Source organism: Elgaria multicarinata, chromosome 4 (genome assembly GCF_023053635.1).
Source record: "Elgaria multicarinata webbii isolate HBS135686 ecotype San Diego chromosome 4, rElgMul1.1.pri, whole genome shotgun sequence".
In the NCBI taxonomy this organism is placed as follows: domain Eukaryota; kingdom Metazoa; phylum Chordata; class Lepidosauria; order Squamata; family Anguidae; genus Elgaria; species Elgaria multicarinata.
Genome location: NC_086174.1, coordinates 124,317,403 through 124,333,567, shown reverse-complemented (window position 1 = coordinate 124,333,567; position 16,165 = coordinate 124,317,403). Strand labels below are relative to the sequence as shown.

General features: G+C 41.0%; 1 protein-coding gene across 5 annotated transcripts in view; it reads right to left on the bottom strand.

Moving 5' to 3' along the window:
• Positions 1-1,099: 1,099 nt before the first annotated feature.
• Positions 1,100-16,165, bottom strand: part of TRAPPC12 (trafficking protein particle complex subunit 12) — a 62,138-nt gene continuing 47,072 nt past the window's right edge. For all 5 annotated transcript variants that reach the window (XM_063125128.1, XM_063125130.1, XM_063125127.1 and 2 more), the window contains 4 exons: positions 9,924-10,022; positions 3,339-3,439; positions 2,168-2,255; positions 1,100-1,450 (listed from right to left, as the gene is read on the bottom strand). In XM_063125128.1, the coding sequence (XP_062981198.1) occupies positions 1,208-1,450; positions 2,168-2,255; positions 3,339-3,439; positions 9,924-10,022 (531 nt within the window). In that variant the 3' untranslated portion in view covers positions 1,100-1,207. The remainder of the gene's footprint in view (positions 1,451-2,167; positions 2,256-3,338; positions 3,440-9,923; positions 10,023-16,165) is intronic.

The following is a 16,165-nucleotide window of genomic DNA, read 5'->3' as shown; positions in this document are numbered from 1 at the left end:
GAACTACTGGTACATGAAAAGGGGGATAATAAAGGGGAAAACACCCAAACACCAACGCAGAAAACTTACGGCTACTTAGCATAGTTATGCAAAAAAAAAAAAAAAATTAATAGAAATACACTTCAGTATAAGCATTCTTCCACAAAAAGCTATTATATATAAAATGCAGACACAAAGTGCCATTAATTTTCATTGATATGACTGCTGAGGTAGCACTGGGCAGGGAGTGTGAACTGCGACAAGCATTGAAGAATGACAATAGACTATTGGCTTAAGCCTTTGAAGGAAAAAAAAGCTACTTTGTGATAAAACATTACCTTTAAAGAAATAGCCATAGGTTTGTTCTGGCTGAGAACGAGAGGTGGCACTGGAAAATGAAATGTGAGCATCTATGTTCTTTTTTGGGTTGGCTTATTCCAACAATGGTTGAGAATAAACTGGCGGCTCTATTCTGATAAACCTGGATACTTTCTCATGCATTTCTGGTTACACAAGCAAATGAAACATAACAAAGCCCATTTGGGGGACTACATAGCCCAGAAATTCAAATGTTAGTAAGTATATGTATTTCTTCTGTCTAAGTTGCCATGGGTAAAGCAGTGATAGAAACTTCATGTTTACACTTTGCACAGGCACTGATGGAGAAAAGTGAATGTGGCCATATCACATAAGTATATGGATCTTCTTTGAATCACTTGCTGAGATTTTAGGGGACATCACTAGTGAGTACACTGCTTTAGGGAAAAAACTGAAAAGGAGCGTGTCTTCATAATTCCCATTTATTTTAGTGTCCATTCCTCAACTGCCCACTGTCCTCCAATTATGCACATACAATGAGTTTAGCTGGTGTTATTTTATCACTAAGCCTCGCATGTGTTTAGAACCAAAGCCATAAAGACAAGTTAGTTCAAATATGCTGCTATTTGCAGGGAGAAAACCCATCTGAATAATTGTGATTGTTTGTATATTCTATAAACTGGCAATAACTGCAGGGATGAAGTTGGCTGTAGATCAACACAAAATCCCTAGGGTGATAGCCAGGATTTGTTGAAACAGACCAATGTTGTAAAGTCTTACATTGTAGCAATTTTACCATATGTTCATAATTAAAAAGCTTTTTATTGCACTTGCTAGAGGAACATTTACAGATTAGCAGGAGTATATACAACTTCTGAAATGAGCTTTTCCAAAATAGAAAAGGATGGGCTTATCCTAACTTAAGACACTGAGTGTTGAAGCTGTCGCCCTCTTTGACAGCCACAGCCTCAAGCAGAGCCTGTTTCTTCTGCATGCTGCGAGAGGACTCAAGTTCATACATAGTTGTCAAATTGAAAAGCACGCTCTCGTGGAGGTAGTGTTTAGGGTCCTGCTGAACCATTCCTTCCAGCTGCCGGAGGGACTCCTTCAGTTTCCCCAGATAAAGCAGACAAACAGCAGCATTGTTGTTAGCCTAGAGAAACGTTACATTTGATTTATTCAGGAAAACAAAAGTTACAGTTCAAGATAATTTGAATCACATTGTAATACACTTCTTTAAGCCTCCGCATTATGCAGAGTCTTGGACACTCTCTTTCCTTCAGGGCATTCTAGGGTAACAGTCATTACAAGATTGCCAGTGTACCAAAATCAGGCAGAGGAGCAAAGATGGAGGTCAGGGACACTATCGCCTAAGCAATACTGCTGTGCATCATTCATTCCTTTCTGTGAGGTTTACACAAGAAATTATGACCATGCTTTAGCACTGAGTTATGTTACCTAAATGTCTATATCCTTCCAGCTGTAAACTCCTGTAGTTATGTCTAATGTCACACTAGCGGATGTCCACTAGTGCAACAGAACTTTCTCCTTCTCTCCTCCCTCTGCAGCTGTTTGTGCCATCCCAAAATCTGCTCCAGAGGGTTTCCCAGCCCCCCAGCCAAATTTTAAGGGAGTGCAGGAGGGGAGTTACCCTCTCCTGGTTCTGGTAACAGAAGCAGTTATGTCAGCAGAATAACACACTTGGTCTTTGCTCCTCACCATGTATCTTTAATTTACTTGTCCCTGGGGGCAATGTGTCTGTCTTGCTGTTTTGTATTGCATAGTCACATATTGGGTACTAGACTCTGAGGGATGACACATTTTTGGAAGCCTATGGACCTTTGCTTTAACTACAAGAGTGATTTCTTACCACAGCATTTGATGGGTCAACCTTCAAAATCTCTGTAAAGAATTTGTGAGCTTCTGCAAAGTTATTCTGACCAAGATGGAGAAATGCTCTGGAATAGTAGAGGAGAAAGAGAGTGCCTTCAGAGGAGAACTACTACTTGAGAAAAAATGAAGTAATAATTACAAAAGAGAACCAGCACCCTTGTTTCCTTAAAGATGAGAGTGCTCTTGGAAACTGATCTTCAGGAAGCTGACTTGAATCAACTTTGAGCTATGGTTTTACAAATGGCGATTTAGATTTCAGATTAAAGCAGCTGCACTCTGATAATAAAACTAGTTGTCGACTAGTTCACACATTACGGGAGGTAAAAATAGGATTGCCCTCAAGTGCATACTCTACAGGAAGCTGCAACCAATTCTAGCTCCTTCTCTAGAATGCTTGCATGTGCTTGCAAAGGCATTTGCTGCATTCACAACTTTAAATATGCACTTAAAGTATCTCAGGTGTACTACACAATTACAAAAATATGGATGTGTGAAGTGGCCTTTTCTAAATATTTTTTTCAGCCAACCCTAAACATAAATATTTGGATCCAGACATGCCCCTCCATGAACAGAAAGGTTCCTCAGCTGGCGGGAAGGGAATTTTTGTTTTTTTGCTGATTCTTCCTCCCCCTCTCCCCAGCATCACCACCCGTTCTTCCTAAGTGTCCTCCAACTATGCGGAACTATTCCATGAGCACAGGGAGAGGAATGAATTGATTAAAGTCACTTCCCAGCTGCTTTTCTCAAGAATGAGTGAAACTCTGCTGAGCGCAATTCTGGATCCAACTCATTGAGTCAGCAGTAAGTCCCACTGTTTTGAATTCAAATATGGATAACTGCAATAATAATCTGCAAAGTTTGCATCGAAAGTTGATTTGAAGAGATGAGTCTGTAGTGGACAAGAAACGTTTTTAAAATCAGCTCTTGTAACAAAGGAACGACAACTTCTTCAATCCAAAAGAACATGGCTACACCATGTCATACAAATCTCATGGGCTGGTAGATGCCAATCAATCTTTTTTTCTGACAGTTGTAGTTACATAAAAGAGAAATGAAGAGAAAAGAATATTCTCTAGGGCCCCTTAATGTTCAGAGTGCATTCTTTGCAAAATCATGTTTAAGATTAATTTAGCTTTTACATATCCCACCTGTTCATTAACACCATAATTTGGTTCTTCAGTCCATCCAATTTCTGAGTCTCTTTCTCAACATCTTGAAAATACTTTTCAGCCATTTTTATGTCTCCAATCTGGATAAGTACAAAAATGGTAGGAAACAGTTACTCCCATTAACGAAGCACACAAGAGAACTATCAGAAGGGTGTTTTTTTAATAATAAAAAAAAACTGCCTGCACTAAGAAAAAAGAGAGAAGAAAAAATATAGCATACAAGGAACACTAACAGAAAAACCCAGTCAGAAATACATATGGTTAAGATCAGTGATTCTGGACCAAAGTCCATTCCATTCAAAATAAAATAAAATTCTAGCCCGTATGCTTGTGGTAGAAACAACATGCACATGCGTTTAGTTACATATTTTGAACCAAAAGATGACCTTGAAAGACTTATGCTGTCTCCCTGGCACTGTTCCAATTAGGTCAACAGATTACTTTCGGAAATATTTTCTTATTCAAGAGTATTAGAACAGAGTAAGTCCAAAAAGGATTAAAAAGGAGACACTCGGGATTCCAAATGGTCAAAACGACCATGAAAAGTAACGATATATACAGATATGCCTACCTACAGGAGCAGTGATTTATTGTCGCTGCAGAGCAAGCTCTGCTCCCCTGCCTTCACTTTTGTAATGACACGCATATGCTGCTCCAAATATAGTGCTCACCAGGCAAGATTCCAGTTTTTCTTCTTATTCCACATCTCTCTCTCCCCCCACCCCAAATCTATATCTATCTGGCTAAACATTTGTGCCTAGCCCGGAAACTTCAACTAGTTCAAAATATGGCAGCCAGGTTGGTCACCAGTACATCTAGGGGTGATCATATCACTTCACTGGCTGCCAATCAGTTTCCGGGTGAAGTATAAAGTGTTGGTTATTACCTTTAAAGCCCTACATGGTTTGGGTCCAGGTTACCTGCGGGATCACCTTCTCCCGTACAATCCGCCCCGCACACTCAGGTCCTCTGGGAAGAATTTACTCCAGCCAACAAAAACAAGGCTGACAACTATTACCCAGAGGACCTTCTCTTCTGCTGCTCCCAGACTGTGGTACAGCCTGCCGGAAGAGATTCGTTAACTTAATAGTCTTTCCGAATTCAAGAAGGCTATAAAGACTGATCTCTTCTGGCAGGCCTACCCAGTCGAATTTTAAGATATTTGCCTGTTATTTTAATATTGTATTAGTTTTATATGTTTTAATCAGTTTTATGTATTTTATGGTATTTGTATCTAATGTTGTTCCCTACCTCAATCCAGAGGGAGAGGCGGGTAAGATATATCTATAGATAGATAGATTATTATTATTATTATTATTATTATTATTATTATTGACATTTATTGACGTCTTTTCTTTACGTAAGCCCCAATTTGTGTGTCCCCCCCACCCACCCCACCCACTTGAAATACTGCTCCCTAAGTGCCCTTGGGATTGTCACAAGAGCCAGCCAATAAACAATCTGTGCCGCTTTCTGCTGGAAACAGGAATAATTTGTGGCTCCCCAGCTCATTATTCTAAGGAAGATTGCAAACCTAACCAAAAAGGGCTGAATGCAGATCCACAGATTTTAAACAGCACCTGCAGTTCAATAAATGTTTTTCTTAGGTTGGCCATCTTCTTTGAAGGGGGAAGAGGTGGGGTTTTAGTGTGTGACTGAAAGCTCAGTGAAACTATATAAATAGTCAGGAAGAAAGAAAAATAAGACCAATTTTATGTACAAGTTATTGTGTGCAGTAAAGAAAGGAAATGAGAGAGAGAGAGAGAGAGAGAGAGAGAGAGAGAGAGAGTGCGCACTATCGCTAGAGAGCTTTTTTTTGTGTGTAAAATTGTACAGTTCTTATTTTATCCTTGCTACCAGACAATGCTGAAAGTTACAGCACTGCTGCTCAAACGCCTGCGAGATAAGGCCTGCAGATTTTGTGACATCATCGTCAAATTCAGCTACTCAGCCATATATTGTGGGCTGGAAGGCGTTTTTCGCAGTCTGAGAAAGGCAGCAAAACCAGGAGTCTTTTCAAATCTCAACTAGGCTGCCATAAATGGCTGATGGGCTGCATTCGGCTTGATAGGCCGTACACTATGCCAACCTGAAAGCAGAGACTGCAAGATCTACCCATTCAGTGGCTCTCACAGTATTCGAAAACTTGATCGTGCAATAGGGCCTCTGTCCCAATAAACCTCTGCAGCTGGTTTTATTCTTCTTTTTGCCCATGTTGACAGAAGTTGTTTTCTCTGTAATTAAATCTTAAGAGCACTGAGGTCTGGGACAACGGTTTTGTTTAAATGTTCAGCAAATTATTTCTTTTTGATTTCCCATGCTACACACTTAATATTCTCCAGTAGAGTTTCACTGCCGCATTGAACTTCATTAAAAATGCTCTTCTCTCCCACCCACCTCCACCTCAGGGCAACGTTGGGATTCTCCCTCCCCTCCCCTCTCCCCCTGCCGTTGCCCCAAATTTCATAAGACATGACTTGCCAACTCTTCTTTTGAACGTCTCAAGGTACAAGATAGTGGAACACTGACAAGCAACACAAGGCAGCGTCTCTGGTGCTGCAGCTCCAAACCATTTCAAGAGGCAGCAGCATTTTCAGCTGCTATTGTTCAAGGTTATGTAAGAAGGCCAATAGGTTTCTTGTGCTTTGTCTTCATTTCTGCTGCACTTGAAGGAAAAGGCCCCATTCTGACAGTAAAACCACTAATTCAAGAATATCCAATAATCCCTCCTCCCTCAAGGCCCCCTATAACAGCTAACATTGAGGAAGACAAGATTCCCTTCAGAGCCTGTTAACATTGCTCTTTGAATTGGACAGACAGATTGCTCCTCTGAGACATGAGGCGCTCTCCTTGCATTCTCCCCAAGGTTGGGAATGTTGCCTTTGCAGCAAACCCAGCCTGGTGATGGACCTCAGAGCAAAAGAGCATAGCCAGGAAGTGAACTCTGCTCTACACGGCACTCCACTGAGATCCAGAACAGTCAGTTAAAGGGGCTCCTATTACATTTATTGATGGTTTACAAGTCCTTTCGGCAACACAGGCAGGCATACGCTATTTCTCCTAGAATGGCTTTAAAGTTCAATATCAATATTTGCGATAATAAAACATTTTAATATTTTGCCAGTGAAATACAGCCTTCAACACGAACCACCTAATGATGAAAAAAAAAATTCTGAATCAAAAGAAGGCTGGGTATGATACTTCCTTTTAAAAAACCACACCCAACCAGTTAAGTCTTTCAATTGAAGCCAATTCACATTTACTGAGACTGGATTCAACAGGACTTATTCCAAGGTAAGTATACATAATACTGAAGAAGCAATGTAATGACAGGACAGTTTGTGTCATTAGCAAGCTAGAAATAGCAGCAGTAATATTCTAATTTAGTATTTAACACTGATTAATAATAATAACAACAACAACAACAACAACCTGGCAAAACCCGTCATGTCCGTCAAGAAAAAACACCATGAGTAAGAAAAGAAATATAATAATAATACTTCAAAACAGTCTGGAAACTGGTTAGTTCAGAATATGGCTATAAGACTGCTAACTGAGATTGGGTGATATGAGCACATTATACCAGTGCTTCACCATTTATCTTCACTGGCTCTCAGGCCATTTCCAGCTCAATTCAAGGTGCATTTTTGACTTTTTTAGGCCCTTCCCAAATTGGGACCAGGGCACATGAAGGATATCTTGTACCTACCCAGACTTTGAGATGTTTTTCAGAGGCCATTTTCCAAGCGCCCCCATCAAGTGAGGTGGCTACAAAAGAGAGGGCCACCTCAGCAGTGGAGCCCCAGCTGCGGAATGCCCTCCCCAGGGAAGCTCACCTGGCAGCTATATTGGGAGTCATTCTGACACTAGGGCAGGATCTACACTACTGCTTTAGAGCACTTTATAACAGTTTTGACAACTGTTGGGGCCCAGGACACACAGCATATACAGTTTTCAAAACGTTTTCAAAGTGCTTTAAAGCACTTTAAAGCAGTAGTGTAGATCTCCCTGGGTGAAGACCTTCTTATTTATCCAGGCCTTTTAATCAGTCTTAGTGTGCAGCTGTTTTTACTCTCTTCAATGGTTTTTATGCACTTCTATTGCTTTGATTATTGAATTTTAAATTGTTTATAATTTCTTTTTAAAAACTTTTATAGGGCAGCTGATAAATACTGTTAATAAATAAATACAAATGGTGTACTTTAATAAGGAGGAGAGAAACTCTGAAATAATAGGAAATGGGGATATATACACATATACATATACACACACACATATATATATATAAAGACAAAGGACTCCTCTCAGGAGCCACTAGTGAGAGAAGTGGGTCATCCTATCGTTTAGGAATTTTATAAAGAGCCAAAACTTTGAAGTCCTCTGCTAAGAACTGGGGCATATACTCTGATTCAGTGTCACTCTGTCAATGGCTGATGACTTCACAAAACTATGGAATGGCAAACGAATCAACTGGAGAACAAAAAGCACCAGACTTGCATTGAGGACCAATGCAGCATAGATCTTTTGAAAACTGCAATGCCGGGGCAATGGCAGGAGGAAATCCAAGTGGTTCTTCCTGGAAGCCAGAGATAAATTCTGCCCACTGAGTCAAGTTTGCATTTCACATACAAATGACAACAGAATCATAGGGAAGGGCGACACCTACACACTTACATTCACCTTGGCTAGAGAATTGCAGTTTGCAGGATGGAAGATTAATCTGCTTGTATGTATTCCATAGGGAAGTGTGGATTATTTACTGCACCCCATACCTAAGTGACTGGGTGCACATTCAATTTATAGGAAAGAGCAAAATGTCAAGTGAGAAACATCTCATACAGCAGTGCAGGAGCCTTTCCTCTACAAGGCAAAAATCCTCAATTATTATATATATTTATTTAGTCACATAAGCATGGCTATTTAAGGTATAATTTTCTCTTTCAACACAGTTTGGAAGTAGAGATAGTGCCTACAAACTATGGCATTTTGCTGTGTATAGAATCGTAATCTGAATGCTCAAGGAAGGTAAAGCAAGGAACAAGTCTGGTATATAAAAACTAGGACATTCTCCCCATGCTTCCTTATATGTCTTATAGTCAAGTTTCATACTCCCAAGTGCCACTCTATTCAGTTAGCCATCTCTGTTTTATATTATTATTATCATCATCATCTATATACAGCCCCATAGCCGAAGCTCTCTGGGAGGTTTACAAAGATTAAAACATTGACCGATAAAAACCGATATACAAATTTTAAAACCATAAAAAGCATTAAAACAGATTACATACCAGGATAGACAATATCTATTTAAAACAACTAATCTGGGGTCAGTTAAAAACCTCAACATATGCTGTTAAATGCCTGGGAGAAGAGAAAAGTCTTGACCTGGTGCCAAAAAGATAACAGTGTTGGCACCAGATGAGCCTCATTGGGGAGATCATTCCACAGTTGGGGGGCCACCACTGAAAAGGCCCTCTCCCTTGTTGCCATCCTCTGAGCTTCCCTCGGAGTAGGCACTTGGAGGAGGACCTTAGATGCTGAGTGTAGTGTTCAGGTAGGTTCATATCGGGAGAAGTGTTCCGTCAGGTACTGTGGTCCCAAGCTGTGTAAGCCTTAATAGATTCTGTCTCTTCTGCCAAGACGCTTGTTCATGCACTGGTCATTTCTCGGTTGGACTACTGCAACCTTCTTCTCTCTGGCCTTCCTTCTTCTCACATCAGTCCGTTGGTCTCGGTCCACTACTCTGCTGCTAAGATCATCTTCTTGGCTCGCCACTCTGACCATGTTACTCCACTTCTGAAATCTCTTCATTGGCTTCCAATTCACTTCAGAATCCAATATAAACTTCTTCTGTTGACCTTCAAAGCTTTTCACGGTCTAGCTCCTTCCTATCTCTCCTCTCTCATCTCACACTATTGCCCTGCTCGTGCTCTTCGTTCCTCTGATGCCATGTTTCTCGCCTGCCTTAGGGTCTCTACTTTCCTTGCTCGGCTTCGTCCATTTTCTTCTGCTGCCCCTTACGCCTGGAACACTCTTCCAGAACATTTGAGAACTACAAGTTCAACTGCAGCTTTTAAAGCTCAGCTAAAAACTTTTCTTTTTCCTAAAGCTTTTAAAACCTGATGTTGTTTGGACTCTATACTGTTAGTTTTACCCTACCCTGTGCCTGTTTACCCTACCCAGTGCCTGTTTACATTCTCTTCCCCTCCTTATTGCTTTACTATGATTTTATTAGAATGTAAGCCTATGCGGCAGGGTCTTGCTATTTACTGTTTTACTCTGTACAGCACCATGTACACTGATGGTGCTATATAAATAAATAATAATAATAATAATAATAATAATAATAATATTAATAATAATAAAAACCAGCACCTTGAATTGGGCTCAGAAACCTAACAATTTGGTGGGCAATGCCTTTGGCTGTTGGTTTGGCTATTAAATGGTACAATCAATACATCCTGATATATTATACAGGCAGGCAAGTTTTGAAATGCACAAATATTTGTTCTATTGTGGTCCAGAAGGGCTGTCACTTGGCTTTATGCAGTATTGAGTACATACCTGCAGGAAAATTCTCCCAATTCCACTCAACAGCTGTGTCTCTTGCTCTGGGTAATATTTGATGACTGTGTGATATGTCTCCACAGCAAGCACATAGTCCTAAGGGGTAAAAAGCACACAAACGAAGATGCAAGGTCAGCATTTATTCTTTACTCTATGTGCACAGTTTAAAGTATGTGAAGCTGCATGCATGCACAATAAATAGATATAAACCAAATATATTTAAACAGGAAAGAATACAATCTCTGAAAACAAATGAAAAGGTTTCCCCAGACCAGGACTAAATTGTGCTCTGTTGCTCAAGCATCTTTTTGCACATCCTCTCCCTCTGCTTAAACCAACTGGGAAGATGTCTTCCTCGGTTCTCGTTACATGGACATGGAAACAGCTTAAAGTACAAAACAGCTTCAAAGTTGAATCAAATTTGGGGAGACCTGAATACATACATGCACACACATAGCCTTCCTCACCACCATCCTGCACAGCAAATGGAGTCTTCTTTAGTGCCAAATGTATTGTCGGCCAGATTTCCAATATTCTAAAAGTTACTCTTTCTGGGAAAATGGCCACTGCTTGTGTGTATTTTGATGCAGGAACAGTCACTGTGGCTGGGTGAAGGGAATTTTAAATGAGCTCAGTGTAACTGAATGGGGGTTTAGTGAATGAGGAGGAATTCCCTCCTCCCTGTTTTTACAGTTCAATCTTTTTGAAGATATGATTTTTAAAAAATGCATTAGGGATGTTTGTCTCTTGTGTTATAGCTTCCTGATTGATATATCTTGGCCTGATTTAAATACGGATTTTAGAAAATGTGCAGTTACAAAAATTAACTTAAAATTAGCTCACTGCAGAAAGAACAGTACACAGAAGCATTTTGAGGCAGTTTTACTACCCGAGGAAAGACAATATATTTGGGGCCCTATTTATTTTCTTTTTAAAATACCGGCCTATTCAGTTGTATTTCTAATCTGACACTCCTACGTCTCAGCGCGTTACACTAAAATACGACAACAATGCAATACCCACAGAGGAGATATTAAAAGCATAACTCAGGCCAAATAAAAAGATGTTACAACGGTTCTGAGCATTTAGACTCACCCAGTTCTATACACAGGCCATGATCAAAGGAATCTGTGAGCGTGTGCAAGGGATTCTATATGCATGCGATCACACACACACACACACACACACACACCCCTTGTGATTTCTAATCGCTATTCCTGGAGCTGCATCAAAGGTTGCTCCTGAAGGCCTGAGTTTCAGAAGTGGCTTTTTGGCTGGCTGTAGTCATAATGGGAGGAGCAAGGACGCTTGAGAGCCATCTTCCACACACAGAAGCTCCATATGTACCGATCTGGCTCTCGCCATCTGTTTCTCTCTCCACTTCTTTCCGACAAAGATGCTGCCATACTTGACTGGAGCCCCAGTAAAGCCAGCTTTGCTTTCAAGGAGGCTTGCTAAATAGGCCACGGACGCGTCTCAAAAATGGGTGCGTCCCTTTTTGTATTGAACAGCATAGTAATTATGTCAAGCTTATTAATGAAAATAAAAGTTTGAGTCAGATTGGCAAATAACAGTGCTTTACACTTTAAAGGCAGGGTCCGATGCAAAATTTGAGCTGTGCTTTAAAATCCAGTTACATGTATTTAATCCCACTGAAAGTAGCGGGCATTAGCACGTAATAGAGGTATACAGAATTGAAGCCTTAGGATCTAGTTTGTTTTTGTACTAATTTGGCCATCAGTGTAATGGTTCCAAACAAAAAGGAATACTGTGAGAACCCAGCAGCGTCTTTCTGCTGCTATGTAGCAATGGCAAGAGACATGCTGTAGCCAAGTGATATTACTGCTACTGCAGCATAATTTAAGCAAGATTTATGTTGTGTGTCTCCTTTACATTAGAAAAGAGAACCTAAATCAAAAGAGAGTCCTTAGGCATCAGTCGCAGGACAGGCAACTCTCTTTCTTCCTCTTCTGTGTTAGTTGCTTGAGATCCAGCTGCCCCTTTCCCCTCCCAAAATTAGTTTCTGTCTTAGGCTCCATTAATAGCTAGTGATATGAAATGGAAAATATATTTAAGTAAAAACTAAAGGACAAACCGTTTCAAAAATAATTTGAACTCAATCGCATTCATATGTAAAGCAGTATTTTCATTTTAAAGCTTAAACAAACAAGGGAAGTAACGTATAGCTCTCTCACACACTTGGCTTTTCAGCATTTTTGGAATTAAAAAATATGCTAAGAAATATAATTTCCACTTATTTGCTGGAATAAGATAATAACCACCAGCTCTCTACAAAGCAGTTATTCAGTTCTACTCAGCTCACATATGCTCTTTGTGATGTAATAGTCTTTGCATAGGTCTATATGTTCCTCAGTAAGCACACTGAGGCTGCTTATTTGAAAGTTGCCTCAAGTCGACCTCTGCCTCTCCAGGGATACTTTGATAGCGTTGCACTTTCATTCAAACACATGATTCCGCACGTGCTTTTATGAGATGGTACAGATTTGTAAGAGGACTGTACCATGTGCCCTTCTTAGACATTTAAATAGGCTGGGTTCTCTAGGGAGAGACAGGGAGAGAGCTTCCTTTTGAAGTCCCAAGTCATGAACAGCTTGCTCAGTCTTGCAAGAGGAAGCCCTTTGAAATTACAAACGTACAGCAATTGCCTCCTAATAAACACATGTCTACCCAAGAACCATACACTGTGACAATGCTCATGACAACATGGGAACAGCAAAACACACAAGAGAGGAGGGCGGAAGACAAAAAGAATGAATATGTGTCAAGATGCACTTTTGCCATGGAGATCTCATCTTCTGCACTTAAAACACACAATACTGGTTCATGCAAAAAAAAAAAAAAAAAGCCATTATTTCCCACTTAGAATTCACTATCATTAACACTGTGGTGTGAAATGCGGCCATGCATGGATTATGGGCATGTACTGATTATTTGAGAAGTTAAGAATAACCATCCCTTTGTCAGTTTTATCTCACTTTATATTGGGAGTTCCTTTGTAAAAATGAGGCATAACTGAAGTTGTCCAGATCCTTTTTCCCATTAGCTGAGGCGCTGTAATTTGGTTCCCATCCCCTCCAATGCCCAACTAGCCTCTACTCCACAAGTGTATTCAAAAGGCTGTGCCCCCATGCCCATGCTGGAGCTTACATCTATTTTTTTAAAGGAGGCAAACAACAATATAGCCATTCCCCAGTTAATAACAAATGTTAGTTTGATTCAGAACTGCTGATGGTGCAGGTGGTTGTCTCATGTCACAAGATTCCAGTGTACGTTGTGCTTCTTACTATAATGGAAATGCATCCGTGGAAAATACAGACTTAAGACACAATCCAAAGAGCACCTTTACTATAATCTCAAATGTGTTTGGTATACCTAACAGTTTGGTATATAAACTTCTCTGGGGTTCAAGAAATGGCTTCTTCTGAGCCATAGGAGACTGATTGAGAGGCCTAAATCAAAAGCCCTAGAGCAGTGGTTCCCAAAGTGGGTGGTACCGCCCCCTTGGGGGCGGTGGGATTGCATAGGGGGGCGTTAAGAGGCAAGGGGGCGGCAGGGGGGCGCTAAGAGGCAAGGGGGCAGCAGTGGGCCCTAAGAGGCAAAGAGGCAGCAGGGGGGCGCTCGAGGTGGTCTTTTCCGAGAAGCACCTCTCCAGAAGGTCTTAAAACCCAGGGGCATTTTTATGGGAGAAGGTAGTTTGGTCCCAAGCCATATAGGGGAAGAATCCACACATGTGTTAATACTGTTTAAGAAGAGTCCTTTTAACGGTGAATTGAAATGTTTCAAAAGCACCAAAATGCTAATGAAGAGCATACCCTGCTTGGCGTGCCCTGCTACGCTGGCTGCAAAACAGAGGCGTTCGCTCTCTTTTCCATCCCTCCCTCGGCAAGCCTGCGGCAGGTGCTTCGGATTTTGAATAAATATTCAATTAATTGCTACTGTTTTGAATTTTATTGTTATTATCTTCCTTAGTGGGTCGTTGAAAACCACTATTCTGAATAATGATTTTTATAGTGTAGGGTAGGGGGCATGAGTTTGTGGAACCAAGGGGGCGGGTACCTGAAAAAGTTTGGGAACCACTGCCCTAGAGGAATAATGGGCTCAAGTTATAGAAAGCCAGATTCCTGCTGAATAATTAGGAAAAACTTCCTGACTGTTAGAGTAGTAGACAGTGGAACCAATTACCTAGAGAGGTAGTGGGCTCTCCCCACTAGAGGCATTCAAGATGAAGCTGGACAACCATCTGTCAGGGATGCTTTAAGGTGGATTCCTGCATTGAGCAGGGGGCTGGACTTGATGGCCTTATAAGCCTATTCGAGCTCTACTATTCTACGATTCTATGAATACAAATAAAGTAATGCAGCTCCCTGGATTGTGGCCACTGCCCTGAATTTCATTCCACACACACCCCTTTGAATTTAGTAAGTAAACATTTTCTCAGTGGAAGAACGCAAGCAGCAATACCCAAGGGAAAGTTGCAAGTACATTTTAACAAGGTTTTAAGGCTTGAACACAACACTGTCGAGCCAGAGATCTAGATTCTCAAAATGGGTCTTGGAAGTCTGCATTTAGTCATGCGTGTTTATTCAAAGCATGATTGCTTTTGGATCCAAAACCTAGTTGCAGTGCTTCAAAAGAATCATTATAAGGAAGGGGGGGGAAGTAAAACACAAACAGATGGCCAGCCGTTACTAAAGAGAGATGCTACAAGATAGATTTAATACAAAGACGAGGAGTAAGGGTTGAATGCAGAAACAAAGACGTCTACATTTGTGTATTTCAAATGAATCTACTTCAACACCTTAAAAGCCATAATTATCATGAAATTGCTCAAGCAAGCCTTTTCTTGCTTTTTAAATGAATTCTTGCTATTATGGCCTTTGGATTATTTCAATGTACTATTGCTATTTTAGGCATCTTTTCCTCTTTATCAATATTAATCATCTGCATGGTATTACTGGCAGGGCTGGTCTAAGCCATTTTATTGCCTGAGGCAAAGGACAAGACGTCACCTTTCCCCCATTCCATGCATAAAAGCTGACCAGACCAGCAGCTGAAACTTACTTCAACCCTGGAGTCAGAAAAATGTCCCCAACTGCACCTGAGGGGAACAGAATAGCTTAGGGGACTCAGGGCAGGGCCACGCTGGAGCATGTTCAGAGGAGGGCAACCAGGATGATCAAGGGTCGAGAAACAAAGCCCTATGAAGAGAGACTGAAACAACTGGGCATGTTTAGCCAGGAGAAGAGAAGATTGAGGGGAGACATTATAGCACTCTTCAAATACTTGAAAGGTTGTCACATAGAGGAGGGCCAGGATCTCTTCTCAATCATTCCAGAGTGCAGGACACGGAATAATGGGCCCAAGTTACAGGAAGCCAGATTCCGGCTGGACATCAGGAAAAACTTCCTGACTGTTAGAGCAGTACGACAATGGAACCAGCTACCTAGGGAGGTTGTGGGCTCTCCCACACTAGAGGCATTCAAGAGGCAGCTGGACAACCATCTGTCAGGGATGCTTTAGGGTGGATTCCTGCATTGAGCAGGGGTTGGACTCAATGGCCTTATAGGCCCCTTCCAACTCTACTATTCTATGATTCTGTGATGAAAACAAGTCCCCTCCTAGCCAGATGCTAGTACAGCATCCTGTTTTCTATGAGAAGCACACAAGCACAACATGTGTTTTATTTTCGATCCCTGTCCTACTGATACCTAGAATGCAATTCACCAATTTCACAGCACAGTGAATCGACATTTTTATCCACCATGACCCAAAGATCTCTTCCCAGTTCAGTTCCCATTAGTGCATATGTGAAGTTACAACCCCCCACCCCAATGTACATCACTTTGCATTACTTACACTGAACCACTTTTACCATTTTGGTGTTCATTCCCCTGTCTTGGTGAAATCCTTCTGGAGCTCTCCACTAATCCTTTTTGTTTTATCTACCCCAAATAATTTGGTGTCATTGGCAAACATGGTCACCTCATTATTCACCCCAACCCGAGATGATAACCCGAGATGCCCCTTCTAACTCTACTATTCTATGATTCTATGTTGCACACATAGCTTTGTCATCCATTACTTGACTGCTGCCTCGGCACCTGCCATCTGTTGCAGCTGCCTTATTGTATGGCCAACCCTGTCTTTTGGTCTGTCAAATGTTCTATAAGTTTAGGTTTGTCCTCACCAAAGAAGGTAATTTTTATTGCACTCATTTA